At 38.0% G+C, this 25,625-nt stretch overlaps 1 protein-coding gene across 1 annotated transcript; it reads right to left on the bottom strand.

Moving 5' to 3' along the window:
• Positions 1-13,441: 13,441 nt before the first annotated feature.
• On the bottom strand, positions 13,442-17,008 carry LOC149779076 (uncharacterized). The gene is made up of 2 exons (XM_089939629.1): positions 16,841-17,008; positions 13,442-14,369 (listed from the first exon to the last, which is right to left on the bottom strand). Exons 1-2 carry the CDS (start codon positions 16,962-16,964, stop codon positions 14,047-14,049), a joined length of 447 nt encoding a protein of 148 aa, XP_089795755.1. The 5' UTR covers positions 16,965-17,008; the 3' UTR covers positions 13,442-14,046.
• Between the last annotated feature and the right edge of the window lie 8,617 nt (positions 17,009-25,625).

Genomic DNA, 25,625 nt, shown 5'->3' with positions numbered 1-25,625 from the left:
ATGTTAAATTCCCCTTGAGGCTAGAGTTGCCCAAGACTTTTTCCCATGTTAAATTCCCTTGAGGCTATATCCCCCAGGGATTTCCGTAATTTTAAATTTCCCATTGTCCCTAGACAGTCCCACGATCTATTCCCCATGTTAAATTTCCCATTGTCCTTATACATTCCCACGATCTATTCCCCATGTTAAATTCCCCTTGTCCCTAGACTGCCCCAAAATAGATTCCCATGTTAATTCCCATTGTCCCCAGAGTGCCGGGCAAGTTTTCCCCATGTTAAATTTACATAGTCCCCAGAGTGCCGGGACCCTGTTTTTAATGGTAAGTTCCATTGTCCCTAGGGTGCCCCCATTCACTACTGATGTTGTAGCATATATGAATGACCCCTTCTGGCATGTCAGCACAATACTAAAAGTATGTATGCATGTATGTATGTATGTATGTATGTATGTATGTATGTATGTATGTATTAGGGCTTAATGGCACATCAGTACAATAGTGGTCTCATGGTTAAAAATCCTAATACAGAAGAAGGTAAAAACTATAAAATCCTTAAAATACAGAGACAAAAGTTGTTATATCAACAACATTCTTCTTAAAATGTTCAAGGTTGTCTCTCATGGTACAACATTATAAAACTTTAACTGAATTCACGTCAGAGGATTATGTCTCAGAGCGGTTAAGTCAAAACACACGTTCAGATGTGTCAGTGCATTAGGTGATGTCAGATGTGGGTTTCTGCTGTTTGCAGATGAGTGTATGCCATACATTGGCTCTCATCTGCAGGTGCATTAAACAATGAGAGATCTGGGTATTTTCTGTTTCCATGTTAGAGTATGCTATTTATATGCTCTGATCTGTCAGTGCGTTAAGAAACGACAAGTCTGGGTATTTTCTCTTAGCATGTATGTGTATGCCATACATGGCTAGGTTTCGTATATGGTATACAAAATGTTTCACAGGATTGTCACAAAGTATTCAAACAAACACGATACAGTCAAATCAAATCAAAGAATGATTATGTGAGGTGAATACATCTTAAAATTATGCTGAAAGCTGTCAAAATTATACAAACGACACATACCATTTAAGAACAAAAAATAATAGTGGTGGCTTCAAAATTACACACATAATTGCTCAGAATTGTTAAAATCTGCCAATAATGTGTTTATATATATATATATATATATATATATATATATATATATATATATATATATATATATATATATATATATATATACACAGTTGGCACTACATTTATTGAACTTTGATTTTGTGCATATCATAATCAGGTCACACTGTTATATCATTCTCTTTTGTGTTCACATTTTCTTGGCTTTCATAGCTACTTCAAACCTTAAAGGTAAAGACCCAGTGAAATTGAGCTCTGCCTTTGAAGACAACATAACCATTACTGACCTTAAATTTAAGTACAGGTACTCGCGAGGTCATCACAAAGCAACCAAAAGGCTTCAGATAATACCCATGCAAAGATATGAATCCACAGTTACATGTTTTGATCATGAGAAATGCATTTATTTTTGTGAACAGTCTTTCTAGCACCCCTTTGTGAATGAAGATTTGTTACAGTGTAGACCATGTGGGGGGGGGGGGGTACAAATGTGTCTTTCACATAAAATTTAGGTACAAACAAGGTCCAAAAAGTAGATAAAAAAAGTTATTAGAAAAGTAAGTCTTACGTTATATTTTTCCAAGAATGTTACGTTTATTCAAAATTAGGAACCTCTCAACTCCAGTCGTATACTCTGTTTTAATACACTATCGTACTTACTTGCTTATACGTCAAGTCCCACTAAATAGACCAAGATCTGCCATCGCAACATGTTATGGCAGATCTGTGCCTATGCAGCTTGTTTGGTGAAATTAATTGGACGAAAGTCATAGTTCCCAATCTGATAGGTACATTATGCAATGTCTATGTTGTCTGCAGTTTGGATTGGACTTAACAAAGTGAGTACATGAAGTTCTCTGTACCTTCAAGAAATGACATTTACCAGAAAGTAAAAGAGCCGATATGCTAAGATTTTACGTAGAAGTACTTTTAAAATATTCCACAAAAAAAAAACTCTAAATAAAAGCTGGAGAATTTTAAAAAGCCATCTTTCTCTCCAGTCAACTTTCATTTATTTAGCTAGAAAAGATGAAAAGAAGTGATAGATTTTAAAATGAGTTATCTTAATACTGGGTTTAAACTAGAGTATAGATGAAAGGAATGGACACAAACATATATGCAAAGGTGACCAATATGTCAAGCTTCCACAATGGCGAGCTCAAAAAAAATAGGAAGGATATGTAATTACCTGTGTATAACACAACACAGACTGAGATCTTTGACATACTGTACAGGCTGATTAGGATTGGAGCAAGCATCTTATGGCAGAGCAACACCATGAAGATTATAATTTGCATAGGAAAGTCAAGCATAGTATCCTGTCCAAGTATACACCATGGCATCTGACAGATTCCAGTTGGTAAGAATCAAACTATCATTCTGGTCACAAGCTGAATGTATTCACATTATGTACTGACAGATCTGAGTTGACACTGCTCACAGTACATGACACTGCTCACAGTACATGACACAGCTCACAGTACAAGTTATTACCAATAATATATTGTCAGACAAAAGAAAAAACACGATGACTGGAACGATTATGTGAATAAATTGACGTTAATGACAGATGCAATGGAATCTATATGTCTAACATTTATATTTGATTACCAGTCTTCGAAACAGCATCATTTATATTAATGAGAACGGTCTTCACGTCAGCATCATTTATATTGATAAGAACGGTCTTCACATCAGCATAATTTATATTAATGAGAACGGTCTTCACGGCAGCAGCATTTATATTAATGATAATGGCCTTCACATCAGTATCATTTATATTAATGATAATGGTCTTCACATCAGCATCATTTATATTAATGAGAACGGTCTTTACGTCAGCATCATTTATGTTAATTAGAACGGTCTTCACGTCAGCATCATTTATATTGATAAGAACGGTCTTCACATCAGCATAATTTATATTAATGAGAACGGTCTTCACGGCAACAGCATTTGTATTAATGATAATGGCCTTCACATCAGTATCATTTATATTAATGATAATGGTCTTCACATCAGCATCATTTATATTAATGAGAACGGTCTTCACGGCAGCATCATTTATGTTAATTAGAACGGTTTTCACGTCAGCATCATTTAAATTAATGATAATGGTCTTCACGTCAGCATCATTTATATTAATGAGAACGGTCTTCACGTCATCACCATTTATGTTAATTAGAACGGTCTTCAAGTTAGCATCATTTATATTAATGAGAACGATCTTCACGTCAGCATCATTTATATTAATGAGAACGATCTTCACATCAGCGTCATTTATGTTAATAAGAACGGTCTTCACGTCAGCATCACGTATGTTAACGATAACGATCTTCACGTCAGCATCATTTATATTAATGAGAACGGTCATCACGTCAGCATCATTTATATTAATGAGAACGGTCTTCACGTCAGCATCATTTATATTAATGAGAACGGTCTTCACGTCAGCATCACTTATGTTAATGATAACGATTTTCATGTCAGCATCATTTATATTAATGAGAACGGTCATCACGTCAGCATCATTTATATTAATGAGAACGGTCTTCACGTCAGCACCATTTATGTTAATTAGAACAATCTTCACGTCAGCATCAATTATATTAATGAGAACGATCTTCACGTCAGCATCATTTATATTAATGAGAACGATTTCACATCAGCGTCATTTATGTTAATAAGAACGGTCTTCACGTCAGCATCACTTATGTTAACGATAACGATTTTCACGTCAGCATCATTTATATTAATGAGAACGGTCATCACGTCAGCATCATTTATATTAATGAGAACGGTCTTCACGTCAGCATCATTTATATTAGTGAGAACGGTCTTCACGTCAGCATCACTTATGTTAATGATAACGATTTTCACGTCAGCATCATTTATATTAATGAGAACGGTCTTTACGTCAGCATCATTTATATTAATGAGAACGGTCTTCACGTCAGCACCATTTATGTTAATTAGAACGATCTTCAAGTTAGCATCATTTATATTAATGAGAACGATTTCACATCAGCGTCATTTATGTTAATAAGAACGGTCTTCACGTCAGCATCACTTATGTTAATGATAACGATTTTCACGTCAGCATCATTTATATTAATGAGAACGGTCTTTACGTCAGCATCATTTATATTAATGAGAACGGTCTTCACGTCAGCACCATTTATGTTAATTAGAACGATCTTCAAGTTAGCATCATTTATATTAATGAGAACGATTTCACATCAGCGTCATTTATGTTAATAAGAACGGTCTTCACGTCAGCATCACTTACGTTAACAATAACGATTTTCACGTCAGCATCATTTATATTAATGAGAACGGTCATCACGTCAGCATCATTTATATTAATGAGAACGGTCATCACGTCAGCATCATTTATATAAATGAGAACGGTCTTCAAGTCAGCATCATTTATATTAATGAGAACGGTCTTCGAATCTGTATCATTTATATTAATGAAGAACGGTCTTCACGTCAGCATCATTTATATTAATGAGAACGGTCTTCACATCAGCATCATTTAAGCAGGATCTATAAACAGATGTGTACGTGCTTATGTGCTTATGGTTACTAATAATAAAATTGTTAATAAGTATGTTGACAAGATCTGGCCTTCCTGGAAAATTCAGTCAGGTGGTAGTTTAGTAGTTAACTTCCATCGGATGGGTTAAGTCACATGAATAGTTATTTTGAAATATTAGACTAAGTAATAAGACCTGTCATGTGGGGGTATATTGCGACATGTAGTCATAATAGACTCTTGAATGTGTATATAAGGGGAGGACTGAGCAATCGGATTCATCCCTTCTTTGGAGTCATTCTCATTTCTTGTGTTCTAGTCGTAACATCTCATCTGCAGGTGTATTTCATGTTGTTTATTGACATTATTTGAGATCAAAAACATTTGTTTGGATTGTTCAATGGAAACATAAAGTGCTGAATGGACCATAATAGTATCTTGGAACTGGTGTAAATTATTCAAAGGAGTTCTGGATGATGCCATTTTGACATGATTCCTGTTGGACCAGTACTTTTCCGTTTCTGAAATTTATACAGAACTTTAATAGATCTTTTTCATGATTATTTTAGACTAACTTCATTAATACTGTAAGTTCCTCTCACGTTTTCATTTATAATTTTGATAATAATAATATCTGTTAAGTTTTACAAAACCTGTGGGTTTTGCTTCTTTCTGTTAGTTAGTTTATGACCATATATTCGTAACATTAACCATTGCTCAGATACACCAAGAACAAGTTAGATTTCATAGTTTGGGGGCATGATTCCCAACTCTGTGTGTGTGTGTGTGTGTGTGTGTGTGTGTGTGATTTTGATTTTTAACATAGCTTTAACAATTTTTCAGTCATACCACTATGATGTCTGCAGCGTGGCAGTTTATAGTGATGTCTTGCACTGGGGCATCACGCCGCAGACATGTAGCATCATGTCCCATCCAGTCACATTATCCTGACACCAGGCCGACCAGTCCTAACACTAACCTCCTAATGCTGAGCGCCAAGTACCATTTTTATAAGTCTTTGGTATAACTCGGCCGGGGAAAGAACCCACGACCTCCCGCATCCGAGGCATGATCCCAACTAACATGGAGCTTACCTATGAGGGGTACAACAATGAACGTCTTGTAGCGGACAGCAACAATGGCAATAGGCACCCATATTCTTTCCATAAGGATGAACGCACAAATGTCCGCACAAGTGCCACAACAACCACAGCTAATGAGCCATGAAGGGGTCAGTTTGAGCTCTGCCATGCACGATGTGCCAGCAGCACAGAACAGTACCATGGAAGACCACGATGCCTATAAAACTGCTTTAAGTGAGGGACATCACAATGGGTCTTGTGGCCATCTGGTTTCTCCGCTGAAGATCTAGATTTTTACCTGTGTGAAATCGAAGAATGGCAAAGAACAAGACCGTTGTCAAGAAAATAAGTACCAAGAAGTATCCGGCCAGCTAGCCAATGCCATTGCCAGCAGTCCTCAGCAAGTATGCAACAGCTGACTCAATAATTCCAGGCAGAGCTGCTGACTCTTTTCTGCCAGCATTTTCAACATTCATGCCAGATTGGAACCAAATTTGCCAAAAAAACTTGGTCTATTCACCAATACATATTCTAATTGCCTGAACTAAATTTCACATTTGCCATTTGACTTTCTTATCATGTCCTAATAAATTTATCAATAAATTTATTATTTTCTCCAACCATAAAGAATGATGTTTTTAAGATTACAGATTTCCACTTTCCACTTAGCTTTGAAATTATTGGTTTATGTCTTTTGCTTTATTTAATCAAGTGATATCCCTTTCCTTCAAAAAGATCTTGAAAAAATACATCTGTATTTGCATAATAATTTGCATGATTTAACATATCTATATAAAATAACTTCATAATATTTTGAAATAAGTGTTCTTGAACAATATATTGTTCTCTTTTCCATAGCGCTAAAGTTTGTATTTTTAACTGCTGTGAAAATCATTTTCAAAATACTTTTCTTAATTTCTATAACTGTACCTCCAATTTTTTCAAAGTATTTGTTCAGAAACCATTTGTTTACTTTATACAATCTCCATTTAATAAAAGAAGTTTAATCCAAGAAAAAACGAATAAGTGTAAGTGAATCATACAGTATCCCAGTATCGTAAAAGACACTTAAAGAGTTTCTCTCTTAACCCTCTCAGCCTTTTTAAAGTACGGAGCATTTAGAATAGCTGAAAAAAGACAAATGAATTTAGGCAAAATAAAACTTTAAATTTAGTCTGCTCCAAAGCTGATTACTGTTTTCATTATTCCCTCAACTTCTGGATACTTAAATTTTACCATATTCTCCATTCTTAGAAAGAAGTCCACTCTCGGTAATTTAAAATTGAATGTTAACTAGCTAATATTAATTAATACCCATATATATTTCATTTGAATGTTCGTTGTTTGTTTGTTTGTTTGTTTGTCTTTTGTATAAAAAAGCTATAGATTTAGAAATATTATAATACAGATCTGATACCGGGGCATTGAAAATGTAATACTAGGGTAAGTAAAATTCTGCATGGCTATTGGTTTAAATGACGGTGGATGTTGAACCATATATTAATAGAAAAGTGTCTTCAGCATGCTGCCCTAATTTGATCACTTTTCAACATAGTAAATTTCATTATTTTCTATTCCAATTATAATTATTTAGGTTGGTAATCTCCGTTTAAACTAAACCTAAATGGAGACAAATTGTCAATGACAGAACTTTCTACTTGTTGCAAAACCTAGAACCAGTAACAAATAGATTATATAAAGTTAACAAACGTTTCAATCGATAAGTATAGGTATGTTTATTTTACTCAAGACAGTGCATTCTGGTTTTGTCACTAGTAAATCTCCTTTTCATAAAAGAGTTGGGTACACAGAATTACGGGGTAATTTTGTCCTTTTGTCTGACTTTTGCTTATAACAGATGAATGACTTTTTTTTACCCTAGTAACAAGAATTTTAATTAGCAGCATGGATGGTTGCCAAATTGTTAGAAAACTGTCTTTCTCTTCGTTTGGAATGCAAGTACTCATTTATGGAGACTGAAATTCATGATAATTGTAAATATTGTAGTGTTTAATCACTTGAAAGACAAAGCCCCCTTAATCTTATCATAGCAATTTGTAGAATTCACTAGCCACGTTCCTCAAATGTTAAATTGCACTCACACAAATTTGTATCAATATTTGAATATTTTTAAACATGGCTGGCAAAATCACTTATTTCTATTTTTCTATAATCTTTCATAAAACTCTTTCTTTTATTAAATTTTTCCCATTAACACTCCTTCCCAAAAGTGTTGGTATGTTGGTGATTTGAAATGCACATATTCATTAATAACCTTTTAAATACTGGAAAGCTTTGTTGTATTTAAAACATCCTTGTCAATAGCACTATTCATGAAACAAACAATGAGAACAATGGGTATGATGCCATGCTTGAGGTAAGATAATTATTTTCCTCTTAGGTATGGTATGAATATAAGCCCCACTACCTCATCCAGCCCTCTCAAAAGATAAAAATTCATTTTTTCCTACATTATATAGACATGGGGCAATAACTCTTGTCCATTACCACCCCATGCAGCTGACAGGTAAAAATGTGCTTTCTCCTTTGAAGAAGTTACCCAATCAAATTAACGTTAGCAGAATAAGGTAATAGGTGGTTGAAATGTAAAGAGTCCAACCTATACCTCTGGTAATCATAGAGGAAGATTAGATTCCCCACATGAAAGATAACCCACTCTCCTAACATGCAAGCAGCACAACCAGAGGCTACATGATTCATGTCTATGAAAATGAAATAATGAGATCCTCTTACCAAGTAAAACTGTTGGGTGAGTCCAGTGAAAGCTGGACAGGGTGCCCATCTGGAGACTGTGATCATGTCAATTGGATCTGCTAGGTGCTTGTGCAACTGAGACTGGACCTATCGAAAATAGAGTGTGTCGCTGTGGAATATAAACCTTGAGAAGGTTGACTGTGCATGCCAATCAATGGCCTCGAAAATGTCATTGACATAGAATTGTGGTCAAAGGCAAGACTTGCAAGATCGCTCTTACTTATGATCAGAATTCTTCATGAGGTAACTATGTTCTGGCAATGTCAGAGTATGCAGTGTGAATGAGCCACTTCAGCAGCGATAAGAAGACTTAAAGAGTTGTGTCCTCTTTCACTGGATTAACTGAGAAAAGAGGCATCCAAGCTCCACTACCCGGCTCAGTTTGCTTCTCATAAAGTATCTGTGCATATAATGTGCCCTGTCTGAATGCCTCTTGGGTTATGTCAATACAGGAAATAGGTCATACGATGACTTTTTGATCATCCACTGACATCAACCAATTCTTGGTGATGAAACCAGCTTGTGTCATAAGGACCGCTGAGACGTCTGATCGAAACTGAAAGAAGCATGGGCCAATAGAGAGGGCATGCCATTCCCAGACTCTGCATGCCAAAGCTAACACTTTCAGGGAACATGTTCTGTATGAACGGAGCTTCAAAGAGGTCCGCACTAAAGGCCTGAATTTGTCAGCCATGTCAGTATCCAGGAAAGGTTCTATTTGGGAAAATAGTGAGTGATTTAGGCCTATGCAAGTCAAAAGTAGGTCTACAAATATGAGATGTCTTTGTTATGACCAAGATCCTCACCACCATGATGATGTAATGTGTCCGATATTATAGAGCATTAGCCCTTAATAGTAATCAGTGCCAACATTTTCTCCTCGAACAGCAAGAGAAAAACGTCAACTACTTGTGAAATTTAGTCTAAGGGATGGTGCTACTGACTATGCACCAGTTATTGATAATGCATTATTTTCCCTCATAAGTCTTTAAAGTGAAGAGCCTTCCTTGTGCAATTCTTTCCACAATCGAAGGGTTGGATTTTTATGCGATGAGTATCTTCTGACAAGAGCCGAACATGAAGAAGACTGTGAAGTGTCGAATTTTGAATTGCAACGAACTTTAAAGTTGAATGCATTGAGAATAAAAATCTTATCACATTTAAGCCAGAAAAGTCTTTATGAAGGGTCACTTAGACTTTTCTTCATTCATCTCCCCCCCCCCCCCCATGTCAGTGTAAACTTCAAAGGGACAGCATTCCAACTCAGTGAAATTGACCGGGGCATCTTAAAATGGTCCTTAGAAAATAAACATTTGAGCTACCAACCCTAACCGATTGATAGGAACTTATGTCAACATATCATTCTTTCAAAAGGGAAATTGTCACGCTGCCTACGATAGGGAAGAATAAATTAGAGCAGACACTTTAGAGCAATCAGACTTTAAAGTGACGACATTAGTCGAAATTCTTTACTCTGAAAATTTCCTAGAAGAAGAAACTTAGTCTCGACTCCGGGGAGGCATAAAGAGATTAGTGCTTTTCTCGTGAACAAAATGAAAGGGTCCAGACATGTTTAGTGCTAGGACGCCCAAGTTCTCAAAAGAGAACTACTAAGGTACGCAATTTTAGTTTCACGTAATGTTCTATTATTTGATTGTTTGTTTTATCCAAATATGTTTGCTATGCCTAGGTTTCCATATTATGCATCGTTTATTCAATTCATGGAAATGTGTTCATGCTAGGGTTGTTATGCAATTTATTTTATTCAATTTCATGTAAAGTGTTGTTGCCAGAATCGTTATGCAATTTACCTTTAAAGTATACAGTTATTATTTCATTGGTAGAGTTGATCGCATGCTATCTAAATTTCAAATGTGTAGGATTTCATAGGGTTATATGAAATAACTTCCTATGTTTGTTAGGACGATACAGATATCATGTAGAAGCATATGTAAAATAATACGGTGATTTAAGACTTGCCATTGGATGCAAGGTCAATGTCATACCGTACTAAGTCAGAATTTACACAGTGTGTGGATAGCAACATGCTCTGAATAATATAAGTGAATTGTATGTACCTCTAAACAGTGGGGTATACAGAATTATGGGGTAATTTTGTCCTTTAAGAAACAGCTTTCTGAAAGAAAGACGAGACAGGAGTCCGGGAAGGAAAGAAATTCGAAGTCAGAATAAAAGGACCAGGAAGTTCATGAAGGGGCAAAGCATAGAGTTTATGAAGGATGAACTAGGAGACGTTGATATACAGTCAGACAGGAAGGTGATGAAAATCGGTCGTGGACATTGCGCTCTTTTCACCTCTCGTTATGGTAATAAATGAATCCAAATTAGACACACCTGTTAAATTCTATTGATATAATCCAGTTTGACTTGGAATTGCCATTATTAATTTGTTCTGATTAAATTTGTTATTTTCTTGTGAAAATGAGGCTCGTTTTGTTTTATTTCTTCCCAGTATTCTCGCTCAGTTCTCTGTTGAAATTCTATTCCAGCCAAATCCAATTAACCATACCTCTTACTAAGAGTGCGACCATACAAAGACATTCTGGGAATGGAATGGAACACATGGGTTCAAAGCTGTTTGGGAAGACTCATCCTGGCCATGATCTTCCTGGGTAGAATTAGTCCCAGAGGAGAGGTGCAATCAAATTCAGTTTGTGATTCTGGCCCCTCAATTTCTGTGTATTTGTTGGAACTAAGACCGTTGGGGGTGGGATAGGCAAAGGGCCACAGACCATCCCAACTGACAGAATGACTCCACTTGCACAAAAAAAATGACCACTGGATGTCCCCATCTAATGAAAGACCAATGGATGGAAGAACCATTCATTAAGGAGAATTTGTTCCTTACTTGACAGAGAATAGGCCAAGACATTTGGGAATATGTCTTATCTGGATGTTGATATTGTGATGCGCACACCAGCAGAGGAATTCCCAGACCAGAATGCAGAGTTGGCGTGATTTGGTACTGCCCTGTTTGGTGAGGTACATCAATGCCACCAAGCTGACTGATCTGATGAACACAAACTTGCTCTGAAGACGTTCTATCCAAAAATGGAAGGCCTTGATGATAGCTTTCATTTATAACAGATTGATGTGAAGATCTGTGCCCTATTGACCCCACTGGTTGTTGACAGTTTTGAAGCCGATCTGTACACATGGTCACAGCTGGTTCCAACTGTTCAAGAGGTATTCATGTCATGAGCAAACCTAGGTTGATCCACTGGTCGAGGAAACGATCCTGTGAAGAGTGATGGCACTGAGATAGCAAAGCCATTTGCAAAGGGTACATGGAGAGGAAACCCAGTGGAATAAGATCTGCAAAGCCATCTGCCAAGGGTACATGTAGAGGAAACCCAGTGGATAAAATCTGCAAAGCCATCTGCCAAGGGTACATGTAGAGGTAACCCAGTGGAAAAAGATCTGCAAAGCAATCTGCTAAGGGTACATGTAGAGGAAACCCAGTGGAAAAAGATCTGCAAAGCAATCTGCTAAGGGTACATGTAGAGGAAACCCAGTGGAATAAGATCTGTGACTGCATAAGACAATCACAGGAGGTGCAAACATTCTGTGGCTATCATCCATTTCATCTGGGAAAAGAATTCAACTTATCATGTTTCCACAGAATGTCATCTAAATATGCTACTATGGAAGTAGATGAAGGGAGACAACACAGTTCAGCAGTTTCATAAATGCCAAAGACTTAAGTTCCAGCCAAAACAGAAAGCACAAAACTGTTGAGGACACAAGTCAATGGCAAGAGAGCAGTGGGTTCAGGGTAGACAAACTTTGTTTCCGACCCCTTCAATATGACTTTCTCTGAGACTGCATTCACAACTTTCAAGTCCTAAGCTAGCCATTGACATTTTGTGCACTCCAATTTGCCTACTCCAAACAATCAGTTTGTCAAGACTTGTCTGATTCAGGTCACCAATTTTAAGCACCCCTAAGCACTGTTTATTTGTTGTATATGTGATGATCGCAAGAGATATATACATACTTACTGCCAGGCAAATAATTAAATGGATGCAAACAAGTGTTCCCAGATCATTCTCAAAAGTTGGCTTGCCAAAAATCGTTTTGATACATGTTTCTGATTTCAAGATCATTAGGTGATAATTGTTAAATAAAAGAATCATATCATTCAGTTGCAATTATAAACAAATCATTACCATAGATGTAGTTGAAGAAAAGACAACTTAGTACAGTCAAATAAAAAAAAAAGAAACCTGATAAAGTTTCCACAAAAGTAAAATTAATAGATTATTTCATAGAAAAATAGTTTCATTTTCCAGTTCAAGTTCTTTTACCCAAACATCTCTCTGTCTCTCTCTTAAAATTCTTGCTATTTCCAAAGAATTTATATCCAATTATCTGGCTACACATATATATATGATCATCCTTGCTTTTCCAACTACATGTGCATTGTAATCTTTCCTTTTCTTCTCATCTATATATACTGTTTACATAAATTATTCTTAGATAAAATTAAATGTCAGCATACAATTGCAAAGGTTAATATAATGTTATTTCCTTAAAACATCAGATTTTATTGCATCTATAATGTTGTAACTTTAGTTATGATATTATATATGTCATATCCCAAAGGCGAGTCGACTTTGACAAATTTGTACAGTCCTGCACAACACTTACAAAGATCCTACATCCATTCACTGACTGATTTGTGCACCAGATGCGAAATATGGGAAGGAGCATCTGTGGCAAAGGGAGGTAATGGGCAAGAGTTATTGCCCTTATCCCATACAGCATATTATTCTTCTGCCTCGTAAACAAGTTTGAATACAGTTGTGATTCTAATAAAGAAATAAAATCTAAATAATGAAGTAAATATTGTGCTTTATATGTTTTCTCCAACATCAACAAAATTACACATGTACATATAAATGAAGTTTATTTCTTTCAGATTGGAAATTATGCAGCCTTTTTATACCTGACACAAAAATCTTTTCCCTCCTAAAATCAGAAAATGTAAAAAGAGTACACCAATTTGTGAACAGTAAAATGTCTATGTCTACATATGTTTATCTGAATAAATGAATACTGGTTTCTGTAATAACCAGCAATCAAAATAAAAAGGTATAATCTGAAAATTTATCCACAATTATGACCGTACATAATCTGTAAGAAAATATTTTTTTCAGAAATCTTATTCCTCATCTTATAGTACAATGATGCATGAATATTACAGCAGCTCTTGGCTTGAAGTTCAGGCAGATAATGTTTGTTGAACAGGCTGCTATCTGCCAAACCAAGTGTGACCCATAATTAAAAAAACAGGAACATTGGCAGTACAAGGCACTGGTGGCAAATCAACAAATGTTTCAACAAGCCTGAATCATGCAATTCATTTAATGTATGTAGTTTTCAAACCTGGTCAAGAATTTAGAAAAAGCCATATGAACTGTTACTGAAGAATGAACTAACATTGCCTTCTAACAGGTTTCTTCATATAAATATGAAGATCAAGTGGCCTGATGTGTCATGTCTTTCTTATGGCCTCAGCAGCTTGTCTCAAATCTAGAATGGAATCTGTGATTTCTTCTCCTAATGTTTCAAGTGTTGTTAATTTATTGTTCAACTCTGCAGGTTCCATTTTTATGACTGAATGAAGTTGGATTAGTCTTTTAACTTGATTGTATGACTTCTCCATCTCCTGAGTGAAAGTGTCATTTTCATTTTGTCCCAGACTATTACTATCAATACTGGCTAAAGAAATTTGACCTTCAAGCATTGATGCAGACAAATCCAACAAGTCTGTGCCTCCACTTGGACTGTTCAGGGTAGAAAAACTAAATCCATCTTCTGAAAAAAAAATGAAAGGTTGCATAACAATGGTGGAAGAATTGATGACTAAGACTTAGTCATTAATTCTTAGTAAGAAATCACTTGGAATGTTTGTTATATTTAACAGGCTTAATGGGACTGTCAGGGCATTAGTGACAAAAATACTCTATGTACTTGCTTATAAGTTGTGTCCAACTGCATATAACATAGACCCTGATCTCTCATTGCACACTGTGCCAGTAAATCAGGGTCTATGTTGTTTTTTTATACTTAATACCCCTAGCAAACAGCACAGACGAAGTTCTGCTGGTGCATCATGCAAAGACATAGCAGGGTCTATGCAGTTTGCTGTTGGACTTGACTTATAAATGTATATACAAGGTAAAGAAAACGTAGCATGAATATATGAATTTATGATTTCATAAGGGGTGACAAATATTTTTAAATCTGCACAACAGCATAAAAATCTCTTGCCCCATCATAAACTTTGAAATTCTTCATTCTTTGACACCACATCAATTTGATCATGATGCATGTACTAATGTATATATATATATATATATATATATATATATATATATATATATATATATATATATATACACACACATATATATAAACTATTGTTAACCTGCCTTTGTTTAATTACAATGTATGATATTCATTTCTTTTAAAAGAGACAATAATGGAATTGAACTCAGATAAAGGTTGTAATAAGGACTACATCAGGATGGATATGACACGGCATCTGCATATCAACCCACATAAAAGAGGACATGCTATACCGCTGCAAAAAATCAATTACTTCTCAGATTTGGTGAAATTCATTATATCTCCACATTTCCAAAGTCCATACTAACTTCATGTTAGCTAGACTATCTCCATTAATATGTATTGTAATTAGCATTAACAATCTTTCAGATATAAATGAGACTTTGTCTAAACAGCTGTCATGTTGTTGTTGTTGTTGTTGTTGTAGGGTTTAACATCATTTTTCAGCACCAGATAGGCTATATGTGGCTGCCGGTATAAATGGTGGAGGAAGAACCCAGGAAAACCCCGGAAAGAACCACCAACCCATGAGAAGCTACTGGCAAACTTTCCCATGTATATATATTGGCCGAGCCCGATGGCAATGATCTGTGATGGTAAGCACTTTAGACCACTCAGGGCCCCACTTGTTGTTGTAGGGTTTAACAAAATTTTTTAGCACAAGATAGGCTATACATGGCAACCAGTATAACTGGTGGAGGAAGAACCCATGACCATTCAGCCACTCTCAGCCCCTCAATGTATGCTGCTGTCAGCAGATTGTCTCAGCAAAGTATGCCTGCTAAAAAAATTGGTCATATGCTGTTTTCCTTGGAAATCAGAACTGTGTAAACCAAAAACAAAATTCCTTAGTGTTTTACTTGAAGGCTAATGAATACAACTACTTCAAAAAAGTTCATAAAGGTACACCTAAATCATGTATAATAAACATGGACTTTTTTACCTCTGGCATTTTCAGTGCTTAATTAATGCCACCGAGATGAAAACCATTGTATTAATGTGATCTGCATAGAAGGAATTAATATAAAATTTGAAGGTATGCTGAAGACCTTAAGTGGGTGCACAAATCATCATAAGCAGAGGGAAAATTTATATTTCAAGTTACCCAATACTGAAAAGGAACCAAAGAGAATGCATGTGTGCATCGGTAAAAGAATCATTAAGGGTCTGATTGAATTCCAATGGCAAAATATGTAATTTATCTCTGGTATTAAATCTGAAAAGCAAATAAGAGTTGAAAGAATGGTGTCTGTTTATGGTTCATGTTGACATAAAATGCCTTTAATTAAGTCTGTAATAATATAGTGTTCCATTTATATAATAACATTTTGCATAGATTTGTAACTTGTAATTTCTGAATTTGTAAAACCATTTATAATTTAAAAATCATCACACAAATTATAGTTGCAATTATGTCACAACTGGTAGAACTTGTTAAACTGTAATTTTAATTAGTTAACAGTCTCAATTACCTTTGTCAATTTATAGGAAAGTTGACATCCTGACAAATCCTCTGCATTTATACAAGGACGCCACCCCACGGGTCAATATTAAAGAGAGCCCACTCCGACCACGAGTCAATATTAAAGAGAGCCCACTCCGACCATGGGTCAATATTAAAAAGAGCCCACTCCGACCACGGGTCAATATTAAAGGGAACCAAGTAACGAAATCAACACAGATCCGCACCGAATATGTCGCTAATGATGATACAAATACGTACGAAATAAAGAATTTTACAGATTTAGAAGAATCTGGTTGTGCGTGGTTTTACGCGCCCATCGAGGAATGTACTTTTGTCTGAAATCAACAACTTGTGGTTAGAAAGAAAAAAAATTGTGTAAACAAAAAGAGCCTTTTAACTGCTATTATAAACAACGAGTCCGTGATGTGGCAGGTATCGGAAGTTCGGGTTGCTACATATTTATGAACGTCACCTTCTGGTACTTTGTCAGTCTGAAAAACCATATCGTCATCTTCAGCTCTATGCAGGTCTGCAGCTATCTGTTCTAAATTTGGGGGTTTGGGACGATCAGGGAGTTTTGTTTTCCCCATTTTCATCTACGTAAGCTACTGGAAACGAAGATTTCCGAATGCGAACTAAATATCAATCGGAATATGCTCGGCCTTTCCGTCAAATCGCGCAAGAAACGTTGGAATTCGCAACCGTGAGAACTATATTAAGAACTAGTTTGTTGACAAGACACGATTGGGCGGCTTCATTTTGAATAGTGGAGATTGTTTTTTGACAGATAGGATTTGGCCGGAGAACTAAGACAATCAATCGGAATGTTTTCCGTCAGATTATTTCAAGACCTGGCGGAAATGGCCGAGCACTGTACCGAACGGGAAACAAAATTACAGTTGGAATATCTGTAGAGCACTCCGCCCGGGGCGAAACATTAAATGTGTTCTTACAAGTAAGGGATTAGTACGTACGCAAAAAGCTGGCAAAGCTTGCCCCTCCTTGTACACATGGGTACTTTTTTACACGCACCCCTCATCTGCGTATGTACGCTTGACGCACCCCCTCCTAATTCTAAAGAACAGCCTATATTTAATCCACGCAGAAACGATAAAGGTTTAATAATAATAATAATAATAATAATTAGGACTTTGTATAGCGCCTAATCTTTAGAAGCTCTAAGCGCTTTACAACATTAGACAACACCTATAAAATAATTAAAAAAAACATAATAATATTATTACAAAAACAAACACCATGAAATTAGAAAAACATTAAAAATTAAAAAACTTGCTGAGAATATTTAAGGTAGGAAACATTATTAGGTCTTTAAGTTTGTTCTTGCAGTCGAAATAAGAGAGTTTTGAGAGCCCTCTTGAATGTGATCACTGTGTCTAAGTTCAGTGAGCAATTCATTCCACGTTGCTGGGCCCTGGTATGCAAAAGAACGCTGTCCATAAGACTTTGTTTTTATAGTGGGAATAATGAGTATACGATTGTCAGAAGAGGAGCGTAAGTATCTTGCTGGTCTGTACACATGGGTGAGATCGGACAGGTATGTTGGACTAGAGTATGACAGTGAAACGTAGCACAGAGAACAAATTTTGTGTTTGATTCTGGATCGAATGGATAGCCAGTGTAGGGTACAGAGCAGCGGGGAGGTGTGCTCTGATCGTGAGTAGTGAAGGGGGACACTTTACGTATAATGGGAATTAGCATTAAAAACACCCTTGGGACACTTTACGTATAATGGAAATTTAACATGGAGAAAAATCGTGGGACACTTTACGTACAAGGGGAATTAACATGGAGAAAATCGTGGGACACTTTACGTACAAGGGAATTTAACATGGGAATAAATCGTGGGATACTATACGTACAAGGGAAATTTAACATGGGATTTTTTTTTTTTAAAAGTTTTTTTAAATTTAAATTTAAATTTAAATTTTAAAAAAGGGGTAGGCAATTCAAAGACTATCTCTTTTCGAGAAATATGGCTGGCCCTGAAAAGGGCCTTTGGGTTTTTTCTTCTTCTTCTTTTAACTTTTTAACTTCTTCCACCATCCTCTTATTTTGTCCATCATTCCTTTCTTCTTTTTCTTTTCTGTTTCCGGCAACCAGTCCGGGTGGCCCATGGCCCGGAACTTCTCTTGGATTTTCATCCAGTTTGTGTTCAGTTTTTCAAATTCATCCCTTTTTTTTCTATTTTCTTCTTCTTTTCTTTCCTTTAACCACTTTTCTTTGATCTTCTTGACCTCTTCGGTCAGCACATTCCTCATTAGTTCTTCAGCTTTCTTAAGTTTTTCTAACCCCCACTTCGCGAAACACCAATCTGTCCATTCTGCAATGTCTTCTAGAAAGCACCTTGCACTCGTCACATGATCTATCGCTTCTTTTAACTTACCCACTTTGACATACGGTGGGTTAATTAAACCTCTGATTCTCTTCTCCTCATCATCTATCATTTCTTTTACAATATTTACGGATAAGTGGAGGCTGGTTACTTGTCTTGAGACGAAGTCTTTTGTCACTGCATACCTCCATTCCTGTTCAACCCTTTCTACTACACTCAATCCATCTACCATCCAATACCAACTTCCCATAAGATCGTTGTATAAAGCTGAAGCTGCTGGCATCTTCTTGTTTGCTTATTCCGTAGAATGGGTTCCAATGGCCAACACTGTTAGTTTTATACTCAAAGTGCGAACGTGAAGGAAAACATCCCCTAAAAACATAAAATGGATCTTACCTAGATCATGACCCAACAACGCGCGAACGTGAAGGAAAACATCCCCCTACTTTCTCATTTCATATAATATAACCCTAACTATACTCTTCACATACGCTAAGAAACCCATAATCTACTATTCACACAAACATACCTTAGCTCTTACAAACACACAATCACACAAACACATACCCTCACACTATCTTAAAAAAGAGTTAGTGTTTATATACACACTACTCTACTTACACACATTGGCAAATCGATCGTTATTTCTTTTCTAGAGTATTGGGTAGCCCTGAAAAGGGCTGTTTTTTTAAACTCCAGATGCACCTATCTAATGGTTGCACCTTCCTGGCCTGGCGCCGCACACGCATCTTCTTCCCCAGTCTTCTTTCACCTTTCTTCTGGGGAGCGCAGAGGGAGGATGATTCGCTTCAGCACCCCAATCCTCTGTTTCAGGAATATTAAACGACATCCTCTCTTCTCTTTTCTTTTCCTCCTCTTCCCTCTGTCTTCTGTCCTCTTCTTCCTTCTTTATTCTTGCTTCTTCTACTATAGCCTCCGCTGATAGTTCGTTTACTATCCGCCTGGCATATTCCAGGTGCATCTGGAGTTCTAACAGTTTCACTACTATTCTGCTAGTCATTCTTCTGGCTGTGTTGATCAATCAACAAGGGTAGCTGGACTGCCGAACGAGTTTCAATTTATACTGAAAGCGCGAACGTGAAGGAAAACATCCCCCTAAAAACATAAAATTTATCTTACCTAGATCATGACCGAAAAAAACAACAACGCGCGGACCTAAAAGAAACACTCGCTCACTTTTTTATGCTACCCATCACTTCAATAGACTATCCACATACACAAAGCAATCCAATCTAACCCCAAATATACACCTCAAACAGCCCAAAAAAACAAACATCATTTTAATCTACTATTCACACCAACCTACTTTATCACTTACAAACACAATCACACTAACACATACCCTCAAAATTTTTAGAAAGACTTAGTGTTTATTTTCACACTACTCTACCTTCACACATTGGCAAATCCATCGTTATTTCTTTTCTAGAGTATTGGGTAGCCCTGAAAAGGGCTGTTTTTTTTGTTTTTTTGTTATGGCATTCTTTTTAGTTTCTAAGAATGCGATGTCCTCTGAGGATAGACTTTCTGGCGATAGGTCTGCTTCTTCGGAAAGAGAAGAAGAATTCTTTGGTGTCGATACGACAATCGACAAAGCCTCTGTCAGCTTCAGGTTGCTGCTGTTGCTGTTGTTGTTGCTGCTGTTGCTGCTGTCTCTGAAGTCTGTACTTCTCTGTCCATTCTTCTTTCTCCTTGTTCATTTCTTCTCTGAAGAGCTCTTCTATCAGGTCTTCAGTGATTTTTAACATTCTCACATTCTCTATTTCTTCTGGCTTCGGTATCAGACTGTGTCTGACCCTATGCAAATTCACGTAGGCTTCGTTGAGCTTAGCTAGTTTGGAGCACATCTTCTTAGGAGGATGAGTCGACAATGGATGGCTAGACTGGGAACAACCCGGTTCTTAAAGTGAAAGCGCGGACGTGAAGGAAAACATCCCCCACACGGTTTTCGAGCCGCAACGTTCATGAGAGGGATAGTAAGAAATGAAAGAGCATCAATCCAACATTCTTGTAGCTAAACAAACCACAAAGGCATTTTTTCAAAACACAACATTTTTTTATTCAAAAAATCACTTAACACTAAACAACAACATTTTTAACAATAATTCAACTTCATAACATCAAACAATTTTTTTCAAATCACTAACATTCTTTTCTTCAAATACAATCTACTTTAAACAAGGCTGACAACGTTGTGAATGAAATTGTGATTTCCACTGTTGGAAATCATTAGGCCATTGATGGACACTACGTTTCCTAGCTTGAGACAAAAGATAAGCATACTGGTCACAAAACCATCGATGTACTTTCACATCGTTTCTAGCAGAAGAACGAGGATCGAAATGAGTCACTAAATGTTCTAAGGAATAGCCCAGGCTGCGATGATGCAGAAAATACACACAATATTGTCCACACACCAAGGAATCTGTGCCTTGTAATTTCACATTATTGAATCGGGTGGTTTGAGCATTTCTTCTCATAAAGTCGATGATATCGTCTTCCAAAGGGGGCAATCCATACGAATCGAAATATTCCACATAGCCTTCTTGAGGAAAGTAGACGGCTACCCAGTGGGTTCCTGGGAGATGACTGTCGTCCGTGTTGATCACGTAAGCTTGATGGTCTTTAGGTTTGCGATGAGGCAGTTCATCTTTAGCACAGACGACGGGATTCCAAGAAGACGTATACGAACTGTGGTTCAAAAGGTAATAAAGTTCCCAGGTATCCATTGTTTTGTGTTTGTTTTCTTCTTCTTCTTCACAGGTAATAATACGTCGTCAATTCGATCCTGACTTTTTGCTTGAAAATGTCTGACGAATAAACGGTTATTCGTTCTGTTTCCTCACTCTGATTCAGGAGAGCTTCGATACGATGGATCTCTTGAGTGGTTAATGCTGGACAAGAATGTTCACGCAAGTCTTTATACCACTGGTGCAACACGTCTTCGTTCGAGATGAGACTCCAAGCTTCGTCCAGATACTCGTCCAATTTTTCTTCTTGACTCAACATCAGGCATTTATCGTGTTGAATTTGACTGGGATGATCGTTTTGACATCCATAGCAATTTTTCTTGATCAATTCCGTCATTTTGTCGACCAAGTGTTTGGCAAAACAGGAGACTAAATGGGCTTCTTGTTCTGGCCATCTCGACTTCATCATGACAATTTCTTCGTCTTGGGATTCTCCTTCCACGGTCTCCTTACATTCCATGTCCAAAGTTTCTTCACTTTGTAAAGAGGGATAACAGTCTTCCATGGCTTCTAATAATCTAGAATGACTTCTCTCAAACTGTTGATTTCTATGGTATTATCGAATTCTGCATACAGGATGACGTTCACTGTCTCTGGCAGAGGATTTGCAAACTGAAGTTCCACACGAATCTGGCCGGATTTTATAGGGTGGAAATGTCCCTCGTCGCTGCCTTGGTCTGGAGTGAAATCAAACGCCCACAAAGCATAGCCTCCTGCATAATCTTCGTACGTAATACCGTGACTGGTGTTGGTTCCTAACTGACCGGTGGCTTCGTACAAGGACAAGTACGATCTCAAGTAATTCTTGTTTTTAAAGTCAGGTTCGAAAGGTCGGGTACACAAGGTCTTGCCATCGCGACTGACTTCGATCTTAGACACGTCAAAGTGTTCAAAGTTGAAAGGATTTTTAGCGAAGGCTCCGTTGAAGGCTGTATTCTCGACCATACCAACGATCAAACGTTTGGGTAACTGTCCTTGGAATAGATGATCTTCGATCATGGATCGCTGTCCAGCAGGAATGGTGAACGTTTTCACTTCCACTCGTCGTATGGGATATTTGGCGGTCGTTCTGCTCAACGTCTGACTGATGTCGTTTCCCACTTTAGGTAACACTTCCACACGGCGTACGTAGAGTCTGGCTTCTAGGATTTTGGTTTTGTACTCGTCACCATTACCCAATAAATGGAAAGCGGTACTGCTCCGATTCAGTCTCAGGCGAACATTCACTCCGTTTAGCAAATATTTCTCTTGCAGCCACATGTCCAAATGCAAACGATCCATCAGTTCTAAACTCTTTCCATCTTTGATTCTGTCTCTTCGTTCTACAAATCCCGCATTGTTTTTTTTGGCTGATGGATCAGTTTCGAATGTTTCAAACTCGCCTGTTTCGTCAGCTTCCCATACTACACAGGAATTGAGATGAGTGTTCTTGGCATCTATTCCGTACGTCAAGAGATTTTCCAGGTAGGCACGATAAGGGTAAGTATCCATGCTGCTACTGACCAGTTTGTTATTCAAGTACAAGTCCACTCCACTGAACAAGGAATGCATGAAATTGTTGACGGGAGCTACTGCTTCATCGTCTATAGCACCTCCAGTCTTATCTAGAATTTTGACTTTCAGGTACAAGTAACTGCTATTCAGATCGATGTAATCTTCGGGCTGTCCTTTGATTTCAAACTCGATGGGAGCGGAATCGGTCAATGAGGAGACGGGGTGAAATTCCACCCACTGAGATTCTTGCATGGTCATCATGGTGGGGGGCATGGCAAACAGATCCAGTTCCGTCTTGGAACAAGCGCAAGACTCTCGGTGCATCATTTTTTTGTTCTGTGTCTCAATAATCGAAAACGTCTAAGTCTCGAACGGTTCTTCTTTTCTTGGCCTTTCTCGCTTGAAGTCTGGTGAAAGGGTGTTTTCTTCTTCGTCTCTTTCTGCCTTGTCCTTGCTGAATGCCTGATTCGGTAGCGTGCAGGGCATTTATAGGTGTGTCTCGTCGGCCCAAAATGTCTTTGCCCGTTTGCAGCAAGACATTTTTGCCTGCCCTCATGAAGGCTTCTTTAGGGTTTTGTTTGTCGATGATGACATTTTGGAGAAATTCTTTGCCTTGCGTCAGTGCCGCATCTTTCAAGGCGTGCAATCCGCGTGTCACCATCGGTTTCAACACCGGGGCCACCGAACGAAAGGCCGATTTTAACATATCTCCTAAACCGTGTCCTCGCTGTCGAGCCACCCCTTGGTACACTGGATACATGACTTACTTACGAATCGTGAGAGAACCGTTTTCGAAAATGGAGTTTCACCGTGACTTTTCCTTTGGTGAATGGAATATTTTGTCCCAAATCTCCTTTTATAGTAATGTTGACCGTGTCCAAATACGACTTGCTGACCGGCAAATAGTGAGGATGGACAAATTCGCGGTGGACGTGGTAAGTGTTTCCACCTTCCTCGTCAGCGTTTGCGGCAGAATCCACTTTGAAAGGAATGACACGCAGTAACGGCACGGAGGTGTGTCCCACCACGTTGTATTCCACCACATCGGAATACACGAACATCAAATTCTGTCCTTGGTTCAGTTCTACCGGGGTACGAAAATACTGGCCAAAAGTCTCGTTGTCGTAAATGATTGATAATTCGGGGGGTTTTTTTTGTTGTTCTACTCTCTTCCTCATCTCCATGTCACCGCCCAACATGTCAAACAATTCATCACAAAAATAGAAACCCATGATTTTATCCTCAGGAAATTTGATCAGGAAGCGACGAGCTGTTTTGTGGTATTCCAGGGTGACAGTTTTGTTCTTGACATTCTTAAAAGCTTCCCCAAACACGCCATTAAACCTGGTGGCTATGGTGTTGACCAAATGTTGACCACTAAAATAATACCCTTGGGGAACGAACAAGTGATAGATGGTGTACTTTAGATTTTTTGTGCTAGGGGTTTTATGCTTATATTTGCTATGGGTATCCATCCACTGTTGTATTTGTTCGTCATAAACTTCCACATCAAAAACATTTTGATTGGCAACGACATTGAGGACTTGGGTCGGGTGAATCATTTCTACTAAAGCCACTTCCCAATGGGCTTCGTGATCTAAGGGGATGGCTTGAGGTAATTTGGCCGTGTAACAGCACAACGTGTTGTTGGGAAACACCTCCATGGAACTGTCACTGGGTAAGGTTAAGTAAAATTGGTTTTGGTGACTCATAATTCCAGAGTTCTGTGGCTGTCCGAGGGGTTAGTGGATGTCAGAGGCGTGTCTCCGCCCAAAATTGGGTTCTGGTTGTGGTTGTTGGAGTGGTGACTGACACTGGCACTGGACACAACGTTCCCGTTCGAGGAGAATTTCAGGGACGGATTGGGAAGCAGGTAACCGATGCAACTGCTCAATAAAATGGTCCACAATTGTTTGTCTCCTTGTTGCAAACTCAAATTGGCGATGGCTGCCCCGATGACACAATACACCACGAAGATTTGGCAGAAAAAGACGATTTGCGTTTTAGGCACACGTTCTCCACACCACACCCACAAGGGTTGTTTTTGTAAATCTTGCACAGAAGAACTAGGGGAAGAAGGACTGGTCGACGTAGCTGCGTCTGCTGTGTGAAAGGGCATGATGGTCACTTCTTCTTTTTATAGTCGATGACTTGCGAAGCGTCGATCCAAGAATCGAAACTGGGTGGATATCCTTTCCAACGTACTTTGACTTCTTTGACACGTCGTTTGCCCACTTTACGGGTTCTGCGTTCGAGAATGCTTTCGATGTCGTACACGTCGTCTTCTTTTTTGGTGACACGTTGTAACTCGGGCAAATAAAACGTTCCTTTGACTACTTCTCCGTTCATGTCTTCCAATTTATAGACGGTAGGATGACGGCCATGTACTCGTCCAGTGACGCGAAACAGTTCGGTCGTCCAGTTAGGTAAGTAACCTTTGTCGAAAGTGCGTTTGGTTTTGCCAATGCGCACCCAATCTCCTACGGTCAACTCTCCACTTTTCTTGGGGACAGCCCTCGTCGGGGACGTACCGAACAGGCGCTCGAACACCAGCACTTCGTTGTCGGGAGTCACGTCTTGCGGGGCACGTCCGATGCTTCGATGGTAAGATTGGTTGTACGCTTGCACCAGATGCGGTA

Source organism: Sinohyriopsis cumingii, chromosome 17 (genome assembly GCF_028554795.1).
Source record: "Sinohyriopsis cumingii isolate HCF-2022 chromosome 17, ASM2855479v2, whole genome shotgun sequence".
NCBI lineage: Eukaryota > Metazoa > Mollusca > Bivalvia > Unionida > Unionidae > Sinohyriopsis > Sinohyriopsis cumingii.
The sequence above is the reverse complement of the archived record's forward strand: the minus strand, read 5'-3'. Positions and strand labels throughout refer to the sequence as shown.